The following is a 20583-nucleotide window of genomic DNA, read 5'->3' as shown; positions in this document are numbered from 1 at the left end:
TCAGTAATTAACAAAAGGGAGATTCTTTCTTAGGATCAATCCTGCAACAACTTAAGGAGAGAGGAGCAAATGCAGCTTTTCAGTCTCTTGGAATGCTGGTGGGAGCAGCTGCTTTCCAAATGCTTGTGATGTCAAAGGGTGAGTGAGAGGCCACTGGCCGAGAAGGGTATTTAGGAGAAGGTGCAGTGCATTCTCAGTTCAGGGGCTACATAAAAGCACTGCTTAAATCTTTCAGGCTTCTTTCTGCATCTGTATTCAGGGCACTGGTGCTGCTCACGCTCAGTGGTGACGTTGTCACCAGGAGCAGTAGCATCGGGTCCTTGCTGCGCAGCTGCCACTCGCTCACTGCAATTTGCATCGAGGTAGCGCCACATCCTTCCAGCCACTGCCCCACGGAAAAGGACCAACAGTCCCATGCCCAGCACTGACTGAGGAGCTCCAGGACAGGCAAGGAGTGCAGGTCACCATGAAAGTTCCCCACTGGGGGAAACTGGTTGTGATAAATCTCAGCCGGCCAGGCTGTGCGAAGGGTCCAACCAGCTACAGACAAGTGGGCAGCCACAACAGTGAGTATTTGCAGGAGCAGTCACAGCTCTTGGGTCTGTTGGGGATGGTGTGCTGAGCCAGGCAACACATGTGGATACAGGTAAGCAGCCCAGGAAGGAAATGGGAACAGGACATCCTTTCTGAGTGCTACATGAAGTATTGGGATGTGGTGCATGGGAAGAGGCCAAGAGAAGTGGCCTGGACTCCAGCCATGAGAGGTGGAGGAAAAGGTGCATGAGGTTGACACAGCGTGTGGGAAAAAAGGAAAAACAAAGGGGAATGAATTACATGATTGGAGCAGAGAGCCAGAGCTGCCTCTCCTCCATGGGTGTCAGCACACACCCTTCCCATTGGCCCTCGGGGATTTTCTTTCTCATGCAAACAGTGTCTGTTGAGATGCTTTTCTTTGCTAGTTCTGCTAGTCCAGGGTGGATCCAGGAAGACTGAATTTACTAGTCCAGGTTTACACATTATGTCTAAGGGATTTGGCAGTTTTGACAGATGTTCAAACAAATTCCTGCCTCTCTGGTGGGGTGGATGGGAGGCATAGGAAACAACAACACATCTTCCAAGCCCAGCCCTGACTCAGGAAGGCACTGTGGTGAGGGGGCTGGTGAGTACCAGGAAGATACTGATTCACCAATCATAAAAACACAGGGAGAGCTGCAAGAATAGGATTTTGGTGGAAGCAGGGAGACAGGACTGGGAGGAGGTAGTTGGTAGTAGTGCAACTGGACCTTGTTAAAAGCCTTGGGCATGTGAGGACCATACTTGCAGGGTTAATCTCCCCTTCCCACCCCCAAAAAAGAATTTGTGTGAGGGCTGAATTGAGCCCAATGAAGTACCAGGCAGATCTTGTGTGCCTGTGAGACCAGGAACAGAGAGAACAGCAATGCTAAGAAAGTGGCAGGAACTCTTTTAACAGCACCACATCCAGGTCTATGGCAGCAACTTTTGCGATGGTCGTGTTGCTTTTAAGGGAGGCAGGTGAGGTGGGAGAATGTTGACAGAAATGCAGATACCATACATGTCCAGTGAAAAAGGTGTGTGTACCAGCTTCCAGCTCTCCTACTGAAAGTCCTTTCTGCTGAACTGTAGTTAGCATAATAGGATTTCCTCCTTCCACATCACAAGAGCCATACCAGCAGGGAAGCCCTGAGACAATTTGCATTCATTCACTTACTGCAGAGACCGATTTTTCACCATTCTCACAGTGCAGTGACCCCAGAGGCCCGTTTGCTTCAGCCTGTCTCCCCCACCTGCCAGGAGGCAGAAGCCAGCAGAGCAGCACAGCCAGGCTCCCTTCCCATGGGCAGCTGGTGAAAGAAAAGCGGGACAAGCTGAATTTTCCTTGTGTTTCCACTGTATTGGTGCAGCCCTGGAGGCATCTGCTGTGTCTGTTTTGGGTAGGGCTCCTCCCCAGGGTTGTTCTGTCTCCTGCTACGAGAGGGAATGGTGCATTCTTATGCTGTTGATTTATGATCCCAATTCCCTCTCACTGTGCTTGTTTTCTTTCTCAAAGTATATTCTGCAAAGCTTGAAAAAAAATCCCCACACATGACAATTGAAAGCAGTTTCTACAGGAAAGTTTGCTGCAGGAATCCTGCTGTGGCCTTCAGTTTACATGTTAGGCAATGTCATGTGGAAAAGATGGCTTTACTCTGATGGTGTCCCTTAAATCATAACAGAAGCCAAGACATTTATAGCTCAGCCTGTGCACAGCATCTGGAGTCCCCTGCCCCCTTTGCTGTCATGCAGAGGGTTGCATCCCTACAGAAGACCAGAGTGTTGAAACCTCTGTCCATTCCCACACCTGTTGGAATACTTAACTTTTTAAAACCATGTCAAATTGTACAATGAGCTACATAGAGAATGTTTATCTCAACAGATCCCTTCAGAAATACAGCAAATGCCTCAATGGATCGGTCTTCCTGTTCTACTGTTCTGCTGCATCGTTTTCCATGTCTCTCCTATTACACTGGATCTTGTGATTCATGTTATCCACCACCCACCCCCCTTTCAACTAGGCTAAATTTGTCCAAGGTGGCCTGAGGCAACAGAGCCGATCTCTGCACAGCTTCTCCTCCCACACTGTGGAGTGTTTCGTTCTATATCTTTGCATTTGCAACCTTCCCTTTTACTGACTACCTGTGTGTGCCATGAGAATTGTTCCAAATCCACGGTCCCTAATGGGATGACCCTCACAGAATCCCAACCAAAACTTATCACCCATCTCTGACTCCTGCCAGAAGTTGCAATACTTGCAGAGGCTGCCTGACCTCACCAGCCCCTTGGTGTCCCTGGTTCAGTGACTTGAAGACCAGCAATGTTTTGGTGCAGCTCTCAGTTTCCTCTCTCCAGCTGTTATTTACAGCCCAGTGTAATACAGGGGTATTCTCTCCCCTCCCTGTAATTCCTTTCCCTGTACCCTGCCCCAGCCCAATCCACAAAACAAAAACCTGATGCAAAATCTTTTCAGGAATTCACTAATGAGCCTGAATTTTTGACCAGCTGCTGGTTTGTGTTTTGGAGGAGCAGCACCATGGTCAGGATTAGCTGGAGCCCACCTGAACTTTACAGACCCAGCACAAGGATCCATCACTGAGAAATGATGGAAGCAGGGAGAGATGAGCCAGTTATCCCATTAGTGAGGGCTAATACTGTTTGTTGTGTAAGCTGTGGCTATCAATGAGTAAGCATTTTGGCTGTGGTGCCTGCTCCTCCAAAACGTGCATCTGACACTGGTATTGGTGCAAATGTACCTCTCAGGTGCTAAAGCCACAGACTTCAAGAATTTTGACAGGTGAGTGCTGAAGAGCTCAGCGAGCCCTGAGAGCTCTCTGACCAAATGCACTGTGCCCATCTGCAGCCTGCTGCTTTCTGACATACTCAGCTGGAGCACCCCTGTGCTTGCAAACATGGCAAAGCCAGCATCCTTTCTGTGTGGCCCCCTGGAGCTGGAAAGCCAGAGTGACTAACACTGTTCTAAGAAAAATAAGAGTCTTTCAAGAATTGTTCTCCTTCGGGATGATAAAAAGCAAGAAGAGGTCAGTCCAAAGAGTAATATTTCTGGAAAATACATCAGCCCCTCTATGCCCATGTCATTCAGCTATCACCTTAACTGTTAGTACCAGACACTGCCTGCTTGGCAGGAACCACTCTACTGAGGTCAAAGGCACTTTATGCAAGGACTAATTATGTGAAAAGATGATGCAAAATCCGACCGTTTTCATTCACCTCCAATGCTCTACCAACAGCTGTGCTAATGCAGGAAGCCACTTGGCCTGACACCACTAAGGAAATCAGTGGGACGTGCTTGACTGTGTATGGTCTCAACTCAAAATTTCTCACCAATGGAGTATTTTTTCATTTAATGTTATTGATGCAAGGAAGTACCATCAAAAGCCCAGGTGCAGATTTTTATTGGTCTGTGCCAGGAAAACAAACAAAGAGTGCTAACACTGCTTTCTCAGTCAAGCTTCTCTTAATAATCAGAAGAGGAAAATTAACTAATGAAGTCCAAAGCAAGCTGGGGAGGGAGTGGAGGGAGCTGCCACACCAAAATGTATACAGAGTGGCTTCAGGACAACATTGCTGGCAGGCATCAGGAAGGAAAGCCCAAAGGAGAGAGAGGATTTTCCATTCTGGGTGCTCTGAAAAAGTAGATATAATGTGCTTCCCTCACCTTCAGCATGCTCTGAGCTCAAATCACGGAGGGGAAGAGAAACTCACCTCACGCATCTTCTATCTCTAGGAGGCTGTGGGATCCTTGCTTTCTTTGCACAGAAGTTTATCTAGTTCATGTGCAACTGTGGCAGCTGCCCCTAGTCCAGCAGCTGTCCCACTCACAGCAGTGCTGGCTGTCCCAGCAGGAGGATCTCCCTCTGTCCTGCTGGCAGATGTCTCCCGATGCAGTGCCGGATCAGCCAAAACCCTCTCTGTGCCCCCATGGATGATCTGATGAGCAGCGTAGATGTGTTTTCTTTGGGACTGCCTCACTGCACATAAAAAGAGGTAGGGCTTTTACTTGGAATTGTACAGCAAAGTGTTCTCTGTAGGGGAGAAGGGAGGGATAGTTTTAGCAATCCTGCAGCTGTGGAAAAGTCTATCTCAGGAAAAAAATCACGCCCTTCTAACTTTGGCTGAAAGTGTTCTACTGCCACCTAATAGCAGCAACCAACTTTGCATTTCCCTTTGAAGACTAGCCCCCACAGTGGGAAGCACAGCCCAAGTATTTTCCTTTCCACCTTTGGGCACAACTGCCCAGGATATATTATGCGGCTTTAAAATAACTTCTCCTTCAGTGTCTCCTAATTGCAGCAGGCCTCTGGAAGACTCCAGCTGAAATCTGCCTTCTCCTGTGCTATGATTTGGCCCGCACTGAGAAACTGTTACTGAGTTCAAAGTAAGGCTCAAGACACTAAGTTACCCACCTTATCGTCTCCCCTCAGCTACTGCAGGATTGGTCCTTACTTTTTTCATCCAAAGTCATTTATATGTGTTTCCAAACCTCCTCCTGGGAAATAATTACCCAAGCCTAAGCATTCACCCTGCAGTTCTCTTCATTGCTCTTCACTGTTCTTTGGTCCCTCTTTCTCTCTTTATTTCAGTCATGGCGATTGAAATACTGCCTGCTTTTAGGGAGAGTGTGGGGAATGTTGCAGGAACAAGCTGTGGTTCTCATTGTTCACTTCCCCGTGAAAGTCCAAGACTTGCTATGGTCTGTTGTAAAGCTGAGCTGTACTTTAACTATGAATCTGAAGCACTGGTGTCCTGCATGCTGTCCCTGTCTCAGTCACTACATGTTACTAACCCACCCTGTTTATGTTTATCCATCTCCCAGGTCCATTTTGTCAACAATGAATGCAACCAGATATCACTTGCATTTAAACAGCTGACCTCCACCAGCCAGCTCTCAATTCCCAGGAGAGGTTTCTCTACCCAAGGCATTTTGGCTTGAACCGTATTTGCTTGAACTGCATCAGCTATACTGGCAATACTCTCCTGGTATTGCTGCAGTGCCTTCCTCCATCCACAGTGAATTCCATCTAAAAGAAAACAGGCTCAAACTGGTGAGTTTGTCCCTTTCGAAGCAAGTTTTTTCATATCAGCACAGCAACTTCTACTTCCAGTGAGGTACGGTTCAGAAGAGGGGTGTAGAGGGGTATAAGGATGAGCCAATATTGAATAATGTCTTCTTTTACACATCAAAATGTGACAAAAAGAGGAGGAAAAAACTGCCTAACAAGTAAGTAATGGCAAAATAGAGTTATTTAAGGGGAAGCTAAAATGTAGGCAAAGACTGAACTTGCAGGCCCTCAAATCTTTGTTCTAAAAATGGATTTGCTCTTTTGACAGCCCAGACAACTGTGCTCTCAGATCACTTCCTGATAGTTTCAAAGAAGGTGAATGCTCAAGCATGGGCCAGGTGCTAAAGCAGCTTCCTAATAAATAATTTGGCTCACTGCAGGGAAAGCTTTAAAAGCCACCACAGAAATGCATCTTACAAGATCTAATGCCATTCTTTGATACTATTTCCTCTGTATTTACACGGAATAGTTAATGATTCTGCTTCCCTGAAAGTATTGCTGCGCAGGAGGTTTACAGCAGGGTGTGTTCATCAGAGTGTACATCTGATAGAATTCAACTGTCTCTTAAGTACATGGAGTCCCCTCTACCCCATGAAGCAATAGCAGGAGAGAGTATTAGCTAGGTCTCTTCCTGATATTTGATTTCTACTGTCACAAGAATATTGTGACAAATTTCACCTGATCACAGTTAAAGGAACTCTTGTGCTTTATCACCTATTGCTCTATTCCACTAGAATCCACTTTAATTTTTGTCTGGGTCTAGCTCTGCTTTCCAGGCAAACCGACTGTAGCTCTCACAGATTCTGAAGATTCATTTTGTCTGTTCCTTCGGAGTGCTTCTGAGGTGCTTTGTTCATAAACTGCTGTTGCATTTAAGCTCAGTACATATTTTGTTCCTTGATGTATGTCCTCTGTGTGTCCAGAATCCTAGGCCATCTCCAGGTCTTCTTTATCTTCTCCTTTCTGAGACAGGCTAACCTGCGTGTGTTAGTGCCTCAGCTGCAGGCTTCACTGACTAACATTACATCACCTGCTTCGGAAGGCTGGCAGAAGCAGTGCTAAAGAGAAGGGAGCTGATTTAAGCTTATGCAGAATTGCTGAACAGGTACTGTTGCTGAGGCAAACACATGAATTAGGAAGAAGGAAGTCTGCACAATTCAGAGGCCACAAAATGCGTGTTCAGGGTTTGTGTTTTCATTCACAAAGCAACAAAAAAGGCAGTGAAGTAAGTGCCTTTGTTCTCAAGTCAGAGAAGTGCACTGCGGCAAGGACCACGTCAGGCTCTATTGTGATACCATTGCTTTCCATAGGTCATATCCACTTGCCACGGGTGACAGGTTTAGTCACGGTCTTCTGAGTGTGCTGGTCAGTGGAAATATCCCAGTTAAGATTTATTCATTATAATTACTGCAAGACACAGGTTTCCAGGGTCTTCCCCTCTGTATTTTGATGCTATTCCATTTTTGTTAAATAGAAGCATCCTTTACAACTGCAAGATTATCTGCTTATCAACCCTAAAACTTTATATTTGCTTCTAGCTCTCAACCAACTGGGGAGGAGGGGGAAGCACAGGAGTATATAACTCCTATTATAGTGTATAACCCTCCTTCCACATATGGCATATATTTGAGTATCTCATGTTAAAGATGTCCACAGTTTTCAGAAATTGCCATAAAATAGACAATTCACAGTCATGCCACTTAAAAACTTCTTCCAGTTTGTTCTTGAAGGTGCAATGGGCTGCTTCTTTTCATGCAGTTTTATTGTTGCAGATACCTCAAATTTATAATAGAATAATAGGGGGAAGGGACCTCAAGGATCATCTGTCCCAACCCTTCTTGGCAAAAGCACAGTCCAGATCTTACAGCAGGTCTGAATTCTAGTCACCATTTAAAAAGACTGAAGCTTATGAGAAATTGGTGAAAAAGGGTCAAAGGGCTTAACTTTCTACCTGCATAAAGGAAAAAGGGAATCTCAGAGACCTCAGACAACTCTTGGCACCGCATCTTTCCTTTCGCAGAGGTAGAATGAGGAGTGAACCAGTTCACAAAGAGAATAAAGCTACTAGACTCCTTACCTCTTTCTCTCATAGCACTTTTCTCAGCTTCTGGAATCAGGAAATCATAAACCAGCTCTGCTACAATCTCTTCGGACTGTAGGCGAGTTCGACTACAAAACAGATGCACAATGGTATTAGTATTTTCATCTTCTCTCCAGATCACCTCTGCAAACACAAGACTCCCTTGAAAACATTCTCACTATTTCCAAGGGAGTGCATTGTCCTGGCAGTAATTGTCACCTGGGTTTCTCTTTATCCTACAAATAGGTGACAGTGTGACTATTCTCCTTCACACTGCACTGCCAGTGTGTTCAATACTGCACGGGAAAGCAGGAAGAGGATCACCCTAGACTCCCTATCCTCAAAGGCATCTAGAAGCCCCATTTTCACTGATGACAAAGTTAGACACACAGATACCTCTGAACATTTGTGTCTTTGTCAGTTTAGTCTTTGGCCCATTGCTGAGTTTGCTAAATTCTTCCCTTTTGTGACTCTGCACTTGGCTGGTCCCCATGTTCTTTTCCATGCCAGTGTTTGTTGGGTTTCCAGTTGGCCCAGGGGCTGCATGCATTATCTACGCTTCATTCTCCCCAAGGATTCCAACATTCTGGTTGTATTCATCTAGATACAAAATACACAGCTGCTGTACCATAGGAGAGTCACTGTGTCATTAGGATTTTTATGGCTCAATTCCAAAAAAAGAGCATAGAAACTGAACTGGAGGTCTGGCAAGTCCTAAAAAGTATTCACTGCTGATGCCCCAGCCAAACACAAGACTGTGGTGTTCTCAACAACTTACTTTACTCAAAGTGCCTTGTCAGGCAGCCATCAATATGACTGACCTCCATGGAAATTGGCAGTTTCTTAAAGAACAGCCATCCCAGAATGAAAGGCTGTTGTATAGCTGTATCTTTTAGCATCTCTTTCAAATGGATTTTCTGTAGTAGTATAAATAAAGGAAAAGATCGGTATGAATGGGTATTGCTTTAGGCAGTTCCCAGATTCACTTAAAGCTCAGTCACAGCCTCCCATTGGCATGGAGAAATCTAAAAGGGTGATTCACAGATTGCACAAGCAATTTGCAAAGGGAATCTGGCACATGCTGTATGGAAATAAGGCTTTGATGGACTTATATGTGTGTACCGGGTAGTAACAGTGTGGTTCCCATACAGCAGCCACAGTAATGAAGTGACCATGAACAGTACTGCTCTGCCCTTCCCATGTCTTGGATGATACACATAACCACAGATGCAGATGGTCAGGCAGTTTCTAAACTGCTGTGAAGAGCCTCTAATGTGCCATTTAATAACGTACCGACTTTCCAGCTCATAAGCAATGTCATTGATTTCTACAGCCCTTCTCTGAACCTCTTCCCTGGCTTGTTCTTCAGCTGCCCTCTGCATGCTACTCAGGATAATGTCTTCCAAGTAGGTATCAATGGTTCTGTGCTGCACCTTCACCACCTGGAACAAAACACCAAAATATTGTTCCACTGCCTATTGCTGTGCCAGGAACGAGAGTGGAAGAAGATTTCCAGAGAAGCACAAACAACAGACTTAATTTCAGGCAGACTAGCCTGGGATTTGTTTTCAGAGATGCTTTCTGTAAAAATTTATTTCCTAATAATGTTTTCTGAGAACTAATAGCACAGAAACAAGTGCAGGAAAGAATCAGAGGTGGAAGAAAAACTTATCTGCAGCAGGTTAGTTCTGTGAATGCAATGGCAGTTGCTTCCTCAGTTCTCACGGTCCCCTGAGCAACAATTGCCAAATAATAATCATTGGTATTGACTTCAGTAAATGAATCAGCTTTCATTCAAGCAAACCCTGAAGGAAAGGGTTCCATCAAGCCAGTCAAAAACCAAGATAGAATTATTGGTTTCCTTATGAGAACTGTAGAGCAGAGGTTCTAGAAATGGGTGTTTTCCTTCTGCTAATCTGAAGGGCATAAACTTATGGTACTTTGACCCTACCTGCTTCCCACTCAGAAAGAGAGAAAAGATAAGAAGAGAGGCTAAAATTAAAAGAAAAATAAACATGATGCCAGACTGTCTTGGTATTAACCAACTCCCACAAAGTTTGAAAATTACTGGTTTAGTCAATTAGACTCCCACTCAAGCCTTTCAACCAGGAGAAATACGCTCCATGCAGTCAAGAGCTACAGAATAAGACTATAGAAGAATTAAGGAATATGGTAATTCAGTATTTTTTCTGAATTTCAAGGTTATGTTATCCATTATCATAACTTCAAACTCTTTATTTGCAGTCCATTTGGTGTGTATGTGTGTGGGGGGGGGTGTTGCAAAATCTTTCCAAACCTTTGCTTAAGGGCATCCTTCCTGGGAAAGCACCTAATAGTTCTGCTGGGCAGATCAAGTGCTCCCAAAACATTATTTCTAAAGATGATCTAGGTACATCTAGGTACATCTGTTCTCCACAGGTGTTTGTTGTAGAAATTTAGAAACTACCTCCATTCATGACATGTCTAACAGGACTGTCTGTAGCAGTACTCAGATCATCATTTCATGGGTGTGACTCTTTAAGAAAGAAATCACCCTCTCTTCACTAAGCCTTTAAAACTAGCCATCACCAAAGTCCAAGCTAAAGCAGCTCCCATCCATCTGGACCTCCCCACAAGGAGGCAGCTCCTACAAACTGCCCACAGTCCCACCAGTTTCACTTGCCTGTTTGAAAATCTCATCTTCCTCCTGACGCCGCCTCTCTTCCACCTGACGACGTCCGCTCTCCTCTGCTTCCCGCATCCGCCTCTGCCTCTCAGCCAGCATGACCAAAGCATGGATCTTCCGTTCTTGTTGCAGCCTCACCAGCTCTTTGGACAGAAAATCAAGTATGTTTGCCAGTGTCCTTCCTTCTACTGTGGCCAAGTCCTTTTCCATTGATGACAGCTTTTAAGAGAAAAATGCGAAGAATTGTGTTACAACTCCCAGGAGCATTGTACCAAGTCTCGGGACTACCACAGGCATGTGAAACAGCTCTGCAGCACCCACTCAGACCAGCCATGGGAGAACCCTGGGAGTTTGGCATTCTTCATGCATTCTTCATTCTACATGTGCTGGCTGGTTTCTGCACAAGGCAATGTTCCTGTGTATAGGCTCTGATGGCACAAAGAGGCTAAAAGATGGCAAAACGAGCCAGGGCAGGAATAGCCCTGATACTGTCACACTTGGACAAGCAGCCCTTATGCTTGGATGGGTGAGGGGAGATAAAGCAGTAGACATGCTGTATTCCAGATGTTATGAACCACTTTTGTGGTTGTGAGTATGGCCAGAATAGTTGCTGAGGTGACCTGTTTGTTACTGGGGAACACTCCACTGCCCAGACCAAGTGAGGGGAGGGAGACAAGTGACAATGAAATTATTTCAGCTGCATATGTCCATATTTCTGTGCTAAGCTTAGTCAGACCAGAACAGAAAAACAGGATCAAAAGTTGCAAAGGAAGCTTCTTTCTATCATGTGGAAAGTAAACGCCAATCTTTATGAGTAGAAGCTTGAGTAGAGCTTTAGGAAACTGGAACTGTGAGTAATACCACACTTCTATTCTCTCCTAAGGGTACGAAATGTTACAGTTCAAAGGCCTCTCAGTGAAATTATACATCTTTGGCTGGACATTATGATGCAATGAAAGTAATTCAACTGGCTGAGATAATAAAGCAATCATGAGTCCCTACAGCTTTAGGTACTGTAATATTACTAAAACTGTACAAGTTTCTAACTGCTACAAAATTCTAACTGACAGTAATTATATTAAGTTTGCAGAAGTGCAGATGAGACCTCAAAATTACATGGAATGGAAAATCAGAAAGCCTGTGACAGAGCTGAGACTAGATTCCAGGTGTTCAGCATTGCTTGCCATTCACTTCTTGTTCCAAGCACATCCTGTTTTATGGGTATATGTGATTGCACGTCAGAAAGGGATAAGATCTATGGTACATTTATTATCTCCAATATGGACTATGAAGCCATAGCCCTTGACTGGAACTGGCTGGGATGTTGTGTTTCTATTGGAATAAACAGGCACTAACAGAATAGACCTAAACAGAAAACTCAAAATGGAGATGAAATATCCCAAACAAATAATAATAAATCAGCTTTCTTATACTGCTGTGCCATTTGCTCATGCAGTCTTCCAAAGCAAGTGGGACTGACAGTGTTGCACACATGTAAAAGAGACAGCACTCAGCCCATGGGTGTTTCAGATGGAGGACTGCAATGCAGTAACTGCACCACCCCACAGGGAGGGATAACATAGAACTAATGTGCTCCTTCCTCTTCACTGCTCCAGATGCCATGTCTAAAACTGGTGTGAAATGGAGGAAAACAACTGAGGAATGTTCTCAGATTTTTGTTATATACAAATTGGAAAATTTTAACTCCTCATCTTTGACCATTTTATCTGTAGTTTCCATCCTCTTTCTGTAGGAAGCATTTCTTTTTATACTGGAAAGGTCAAAAACCTATAACCTATATAATATATATATATTTTGACCTATAAAAAGTCAAAAACTAAAACCACCAAAACCTATAGAACTGTGAGTCATCAGTGACTTTCTAAAATAGCCATACACATAAAAAACTCCTGCACTTGCATTCCAGAGAGTTTTACAGTTCTGAATGTTTGAAGACCAGAGCATTGGTCTATGTGCCTTCAGAGAAATAGTAAAAATAAAAAAGCGAGAGTAGAGGAGGTTGATACCAGCAGAGGGGGATAGTGGCTCTCCCAAAAGGAAATTCTGAATTTAGAGGTCAACATCTTTACCATTTGCTCTCTCTCCCTCTCTGTGAACGTCATTATGGTTTCTGAACTGCTCTCTCCCTCACTCACACCTGGGCCTTCAATAGAACAGGAGCATTGCAAGTTTCTAATGTCTAGAGCTTTTATTTTTCTCTTAATTCCTCAGGAGAAAAATTCAGTCTTCTTGCACCTGGGCTCCCTGTACATGAGGGAGCATCTGGAAATGCTAAACAGACTGTCACCTGTCTCAATTTTTACTGAGATCTGAAGGGAAATTTTATTGCTTTTCACCCAGTAGGAAGCAGTGGACTGGCTTCCTCTCCACCAGGTCAACTAACAGTGGATGCAATTATCATAATATGGAAGCTGCAGGATTGCCTCACCACTGGTCACTGAAAAAACAGGAGAGTAGTAAAAACTTGCAGGAATATGAGAGATACTGTATATCTGAGATGCAGTGAACTCTGGACAAAGTCTCTTTATGATCCATTCCAGACCAGCATCTGCCATTTTATTCACTTTGCCCTGGAAGGTTGTGGCCCTGCAAGGAAATAGGATGGGAATTCACATTCCTGGCTCTCACTAGATCCTTGGCAGAGGATTTCTCTGCTCTGCATAACAGTGGCAGGTACAACAACATGACACCATTGCTGAGGTTCTAGAAGTCTTGGGCCCAGCAGGATTTACAAAGTAAGTCAGATTTGGCTTCCTTTGTGATGTTTTATGCCTGAGGAGTAGCCTGAGAGGGTGCCAAGCTAGAAAAGGATCAGAGAAATGACAGAGCAGTAACAAACACTCAGTAGAACATCGGACAGATGTGAGTGACAAGTATGTATTGTGATGCCAGGTCACAGTACCAGTCAAATGGATTGAAATGTGGGAAAACTGAGGTTCATCTGACACTGCAGTTTGTTCAAAGCCTTGTAAATGTAAATAATTGCTCTGTCGGCAAACAAAGCAACCACAGCCCACATAGCAGCTGCGGTCAGGGTGCCTCAGTCTAGTTCTGAGATTCCCCAGAGCAGTGAGAGAGCAATTTTAGCCCCCCAGGCACTCAATGCTTGGCCTGTGCTAGGACAGCATTATTGTTATTGGGGTGCCTTCTGTGCTGTGGATAATAGAAAACATAAAGAAATTAAATGCGAGAGTGTTGGTGGTACTGTAAAAAACAGAGTGCTTGGTCAGGACAGAGTTGTGAATCAACCTTCCCATCTATACAGGCAAACCTTGTGCATTTGTGATTCGTGCTGTTGCTGTAGAGCCAGGATCCTTTGCTCCTCTGCCTTCAAGAGCAGCTGCCCATCCTCCTGGAGTGCGTGAGTGGTGCGCAGCTCTTGGATCAGATCCAGTCGCTTCTTCTTCCCTTCAAACATCTTTAAAATAAAGGTAAACAAGTGAGCATATTAAATGGAGAATATATATCAACATGTTTTGCCAGCAGAGCACACCCTTTTTCTCCAAGTTACAAGGTCAGCTGTTTTGAAGACCTAGTTCTCTCTAACGAATTTGTGGCTGTATTTAGGCAAACACTACAGCTGTCAAGTAAATCTTGCCTAAACCCTCCTGCACAGAAGATGAAAGTTGAGACCTTCTGCTGTGGAATATTGATAATCCCTTACTACTTTTATTTGTTTGTTCATTTGTTTGTTTATTGTTCTCTTTGGCCTTACCCAGAAATCAAACCACTGGAATGTGGAACAACACCACCAATGTCAAGTGAAAAGGGCAATAGCCTTCTGGATACTCTGTTATATCAGTCTCAATGTCAAACCTTCACAGTGTTTCAACATCTACTATTCTCTGACCTTCATTTTGAGGGAGACCAGCAACAGCTCATAGCAATAAATTGATGGGGAGGTTTCTGAAAGTGCTGCCATCCCTGTTATGGGGTTATGTGGCCCAGTCCTCACTGACAGTGTTTTATTTCCAGTCCCCCTCTCTTCCAACAGCAACAAAAGATCACTCAACCCTGCCCACATCATTCTCCAACTGAGTCATTTATTTCTGATCCAGCAGTATCTGGAAGGAGATTCCTAAAACGATGGGACATGTCATACTGTGAAAGTCAATAGTCCTTCGATGGCATCAAACTCCTTCTCACAGATCACCATAGAACTGGAGAAGACTTGGGAAGTCTACATTCCACCTCAAGCCACTTTCAGAACATTACATTGTTTGCTGAAGCTCAGGTCAGCATCCCACATGGGAACGCTTCACAAACATCAAATAATTACTGCAAGAGAGAATATCAATTATACTCCCTGCATGCATGAAAACAAACCTTCTGGACTGGTCTGATCAAAAGTGATAGGCTTGCTTAACATAATGTCCACAAGGCACAGCTACTCAATTTTTACTTAGACTCTGTTCTGCTCCACTGAAAGCAGAATGATGGGTCCTGCACTTGCTGGAAATCACAGTGGTATGCTTCAGTTCCTCCTCATCTGTGGTTCAGCTCACCACCACAGGAAACTGGAAAGATGGTATGAAATACAAGCTGCCCTGCTGGGATGTGGGAGGTTCTTGTACCTGGGATCTTAGCATAATCATGGCAAAATGTGCTCATGGTCCAGATCTAGTCTAGGATTTGCCATTTGAGTAATTCTGCTATGAAGCATCTAAATAAACAGCTGAGTGTAGGGAACAGCAAGAACGGGGGAACATTCACAGACATGTAGGAACCTAGAAGTTCCTGTAAGAAATTTGGGCTGAAGAGCAAAGACTTCAGCCTTGAAGGACTTCAGATAACATATGGGAGGATATGCTGCAGAATTCTCATTACCCCTGATTAGTGCTGTGAAAGAAAGATTGCAAACACCCTTTCAGTCATTCCCACCGTAATTCTGAAGACAGACATAAACAAAGAGACACAGAATACCATGTTCTGAATAGCCCTCCCTCGGAGCAACTTCTGCAGACAGATCACCGCCAGTTCTGTTTCCTCTTCCTCCTGCCAAAACACAACAAATATCCACACAATAATTATGTCTTTGGAGACTGAGATTTCTGTAGATTATCCATCTAAATATTAAATAGTCTAACTCATATCCTGCCTTTTCTTGGTTGCTTCTGAACACCATTCTTCTAATTTCTAGGGAAGGAAGGTGAGTCAGAATAACAAGTACTTCCATGTTTTGCAAGGGATGGGGAAGAAAGGCCATACAATTATTCTATTTGAGATTTTAAAGAGTCTTTAGAGATGAGAACCTAGTGATAAGGAGATGTTGATGGAGAAGATTACTGTATGCACTAGAAGTACCATTTGTAGCTTGACTGCATCTGAGTTTACAAAATGAGCACCAGCTACATTAATTTAACAGGTCAAGACAGTAAGGGGATAGAATTATTATCAAAGGAGGTTCAAGAGAGCTGTTAACCATAAATAAAGGGATTAAACTAAAAGGGAACATATACAATTTTTCTTCTGATATTTGTTCCAGTGGTGACCTTTATTAGAGTAAATGAGTAAATTTAAGACTTAGAAAGTGATAGTTTGGAAGTAAAATTACCTACATTCTGTTGTGATTTGTCTCTTTGAGAACTTTACTGGCCTAGCATTGTGTGATTGATACCAACTTGGAAGAATGATGGAGCATAGTGGAAGAAGGAACGTGATCACAGGAGAAAAAAAAAAGGGGGCTTATTTTAAATAGAGGAAGTACAGAAAGCATAGATGGCAGTATTCTTTCTAGATGAGAGGTCTTCTAGTCTGGAGTTGACAGTAGCAGAAGGAAAGAGTCCATAAGGTGCCTGGGAAAGATAAAAAGAAATCTAAAAATTGGAAGTAAGTTTTTTTTTTTAATAAAGAACCTATAAGATCTGCATTGAAATGGGGTATTTAAGAAGTGTCGGAAAAACATAGAAGAGTGTGGGATGAGAGAAGTTGTGTGGGCTTGAATCTTAGTTATCTGTTTTTTCTTAGGTGTTGAAGACTGAGTTTTCCAAATGCAAAAGGAAGCATTCCTGCCTTTCTACACCAGCACCCAGGAGAAGCAAAGCAGAACTAGCCAAAGGACTGCCTTATGATTTGGTATGTTCTTTTTCTCTGGAAAGAAGAGATGATTTTCCAGTCCTAGAGAGCTAAACTGTACCACATCACTTGGCTACAAGTGTGAAATCGCTTCAGGACAGAGTTTTGGAAATGGTGATGGCACATATACTGGTAAGCCAAACTGCTTGCTCTGATTTAAACTAAGATTTGGTTTAAATTTTTGTGAGAAGCATTTTTCTGTACTTCTGTTGTTCAATGCTGCAAATGATGCCTTAGCAAGTGTAATCATCAGCTTGTCCCTCTGCCTGATATATACCAGCAGGAAAGAACAAAGGGGGATGAAAATCCTATCATACCCTGCAGAAAAAAAAAAAAAGAAAGGAAAAATAAGGATATAGAAGGATCTAGGAGTTGGTTGCAAATTAGAGGGGACTGGAAGAAAGTCAAAAACTAATGAAGGAATTCAGATGTGCTCTGTGAGCTTGTTGTGGCTAGTAAGTCCATTAGAAATGCCTGGGGGAGAGAAGCTGAGGAGGCCTGCAGTAGTGCCTCGATTCTCTCAATATTTTTTTATATCCCTTGTTGTCCACATCACCTGACTGTCACTCCATCAGTTTCTTTTTGAGATCTTCAACTCCAGTGGGAAGCATTTAGCTGTTGTTACTCGTATATGTGTAGGGCAGGAAGAGAAGCATTAACAACAGAGAAGATTCCTGCTTTCAGTGCTCCTCGCAGCTATCTGGTAAGAGAAACCTCACTTGGCTTCAGCAAGGCAGGAGATGTTAGTGCTGCTCTTCAGTGGCTCAAGTGACCTGATTTTATAGGTGGAGTTTCACTGGAGATCTCCATATTTAATGCGTTCGCACATAATGATACTTGAAAATAAACCAAATGTTGACAAAATTCATGTAGGTGGAATTAAATTGTATTGGAATTCTTAAAAAAGAAAACCATAAGCTGTAAACATGCTCAAGAATGACTATAACTGGAAGATAAATTTTTCTGATTTCTTTCCATGTTACCTCAAAGTACTTAAAAATCTGCTAAACTGGTAAACCTAAATAGTGCAAATCCACCACTGAAATACAGTATCTCATACCTAGGAGTTGGTAAAGCTGTGGAAAGCTTTTCCCAAAGAGATAAGAGATTCTTGTTTCACTCTTAAAATAGACTGTATAAAACATAAAATATCATACTGCACAAAGGAAGACAGCAGCATGGATGATCCAATAAGACTTTCTCTCACTTTCGTGGTTGTGTGACTCTCTTAAATTCAAAGTTTAAATGGTACCTGTGTCTGATTCTTAGTACATCATGAAAATGGTGTTAATAAGAAGACAGAGAAACCCAGTGGGGCAACCACCTCTTAAGTACATTACTTTAAGAAAGGAAAAGAAGTTGCAGCTCCCCTAAAAGTCTTTTTTTTCCTACAGCATATCACAACCCTCATGACACATCATTACTGCTATTTCAGTCTCTGCAGGAGAATCATTATCTGTGAACTGGAGCATGCTCATCAAACACTGCATCCTGCATGATGACAAGAGCTTCACTCCAGCAAATTAATGAAGTGCATGCTCAGTGCTAAGCAGCCAAGGTCTCACTGACTTCAATGAGACTAAAGTTAATTGTCTCACTGGATTATGATAGTGTTGTCAGATGAGAAGGTTGGAAGCTACTGAATAACAATAACAATAACAATAATAATAAATATGATGATGATGCCTTCTTATTCCTCAAGAACAAGAGAATTACCTGTCTATTAATTTATGTCTTTATAAAATAAAGTTTACTTAAGGATTTTGCCAACAGATATTGTAAAATATTTTCAATTCTTTGGCTGCTAGTATCTTTATAAAATAAAGAGAGACTAGGAGAGTCTTAAGAAATAATGATGGCTATTTTTAACATGAATGCACACAAAAAAGATAAAACTCCCTTCTTTCCTTCTCTGGGCATTCCTTTAACAACTGTGTAGGAAGCAACGAGGGATCAACAGGAAAAAAAGTGCTAAAACCAGCTGACTTACAATTGATGGTTTTTCCAGAATTAGAGTGGGTGGCTTAGGAATAGGCTCTTCTACTTTTTCAGGGCCACGGATGGGCTTCTTTGGCTCCTTCACTTTATCCTTCTTCTCCAGTAGTGCCTGGAATAGACATACAATTTAATCAGAACATGGCCAGATAGAACAACATAATAAGGATGCTGATTGTTGCTGATCACATTGACTACAGGGAGCTGAGAGCTTTTCAGGCTTGTGGCTTCCACTTCTTACTGCACATCAACTGAAAAACTGAATATGGTCAGTAGATGAGGCTATTGCCTGGTCAGAAGATACTGATGGGAACGTCAAAATCATACGGTAGAAGGAAGAAGGAGTTATTTTACTGTATTTACTAGTAAGTCATCAGCAATTGCTTAGGGTGAGTTACCTAATATAATCTAAAATTGGCATGAACTTAATTTCTAACTCTCTAATAATTAATTCTCTAAGAATGCTTATAACTCTTTGCCTTTAACTATAGGTATAATGCTTGTTACTGTGGCTTAGAAACACTATGTATTCAGGAGATTTTATGAAGAGGTCACTTGAAGAGTGTATTGTCACTGTTCTGTGGCCCTTCCTCAGTGAAATGCCTTTGTGCGATAGGCTATTACTGTATAGAGATGAACCAAATGACCCTGGTCCCCTTCCTTGCAAAATATGTTTTGAAACTCTTCTCTGCTCATCTAAAACTGCCCAGCAGCCCAGTGGCACCCACAGTAACTGTACAAGTGGACTAGGGACAAAAGGGAAACTAACTTGTCCGAGAACTTTTTTCTACCATGAAAACCCAAAGGCCCATTAAGAGCGGGGTTTATCTTGCTTGTCTCATCTTGCATCTGTTTGGTGGCAGATGCCACACCTCGTCAGCTAAAGCAGACTAGGAGTGGAAGTGCCATCACAGCCTCAGCTCTTCCAAGACCTTTTCAAACTGTTCAAAGAGCCAAAACCCTGACAACTTCCCAACACAAGCCACTAAGAACTAGATATTCAGGTAATTATTTCCAGCTGCACAACAGTGCTTGCCTGCTGCAGGGCAGCACACTGCAGCTCACAAAAAAAGGGAGAAGAGTGTGTACATTTAAAGCTCCTTCAAAATTATAATCCTACTACTGTATGGGTCGGATCTGTAGTCCTTATTACAGAAAGAACAGACATATTCCAGCATGGGAAAGTGTGCTTTTTCCTTTTATTGCTTTCTCTCTTTCAAATGTTCAAATACAGTATTTCACTAGGGAAGGAAAAAAAAAAAAAAGCTTTAGAAAAAAATTAAATGCTGAATTTCTCTCTCCTGAAATAGGAAATTGATGGCACTTACACAGAATTTAATTGTGAAATTAATCAAGTTTTGAAACTCCAGTGGCCATTGTACAAAACTCTTCTTGCATATTGGATCTGACCTTTCAGGTCAGGATAATGAATTGCTCCAGAAAAGGAGAGGGGTTTCTAGGTGGAGGGGATAAAATGCTTGATTATGGAAAGCTTCTTAAATGGCCCATGCTAATAATACAAGAATCAAAGCCTATAAACTGCTTTTAAGCCATGTGAAATGGTTATAGCTCAAAAATGTTGGGAGATTTTCTGAACTGTTTTTTGTATGCGATGGCCTTATGGCTCTCTGGCATGAGGATTATAACAGTGCTTGCTATGACTAATAAGGTGATTTGCATGACAGGGTGAGGGAAACAGAAAGAAAAAAGCTGCTGTAATTGTGATTCTTCTGAAAACAATGGCTCCTATGTTTATTAATACAATCTTGCATTCATAAGAATTTTTCTAATAAAACTGTAGCCTCCAAAAATGTTTCTTGCTAAGCAGAATAACAAAATACAAGCACCATAACAACTTTTAAAGACAGAAAAATCTATGAGCTCTTCTGACAAGAAAGAATTCTTATTAATGTAGATTCAAGATATATTGCAGTTCCCAGAAGTGGTTTATGTTTTCATGTCAGCACACTCTAATGCCTGCTTTGCTTTCTTTACTGTCAAAAATGTTTACCATTTGCTTTCTCTAATCTAAGGTTTTAAGATATATTACGACTTTAATGTATGAAAAGAAAAATAAAGTATGGGGTTTTTGCATAACTGGTTCTGCCTAA

At 42.6% G+C, this 20583-nt stretch overlaps 1 protein-coding gene and 1 long non-coding RNA gene across 5 annotated transcripts in view; one reads left to right on the top strand and one right to left on the bottom strand.

The window, feature by feature from the left end:
* Positions 1-3951: 3951 nt before the first annotated feature.
* MAATS1 (MYCBP associated and testis expressed 1) overlaps positions 3952-20583 on the bottom strand; it is a 46077-nt gene continuing 29445 nt past the window's right edge. For 3 of the 4 annotated variants that reach the window (XM_027653560.1, XM_027653556.1, XM_027653559.1), the window contains exons 11-18: positions 18468-18584; positions 15326-15397; positions 13674-13820; positions 10379-10600; positions 9010-9158; positions 7714-7805; positions 4279-4544; positions 3952-4199 (exon numbers count right to left, since the gene is read on the bottom strand). In XM_027653560.1, coding sequence (XP_027509361.1) covers positions 4297-4544; positions 7714-7805; positions 9010-9158; positions 10379-10600; positions 13674-13820; positions 15326-15397; positions 18468-18584 — 1047 coding nt within the window. In that variant the 3' untranslated portion in view covers positions 3952-4199; positions 4279-4296. The remainder of the gene's footprint in view (positions 4200-4278; positions 4545-7713; positions 7806-9009; positions 9159-10378; positions 10601-13673; positions 13821-15325; positions 15398-18467; positions 18585-20583) is intronic. The other variant, XM_027653558.1, reaches the window with a different exon arrangement.
* LOC113951944 lies at positions 15907-18327 on the top strand. Its single transcript, XR_003529325.1, has 3 exons — positions 15907-16231; positions 16370-16609; positions 17872-18327. It is a non-coding gene; the product is annotated as an uncharacterized LOC113951944 (long non-coding RNA).

This window comes from Corapipo altera, unplaced genomic scaffold (assembly GCF_003945725.1).
Source record: "Corapipo altera isolate COAL_440 unplaced genomic scaffold, ASM394572v1 61, whole genome shotgun sequence".
Classification (NCBI taxonomy): Eukaryota; Metazoa; Chordata; class Aves; order Passeriformes; family Pipridae; genus Corapipo; species Corapipo altera.
The sequence above is the reverse complement of the archived record's forward strand: the minus strand, read 5'-3'. Positions and strand labels throughout refer to the sequence as shown.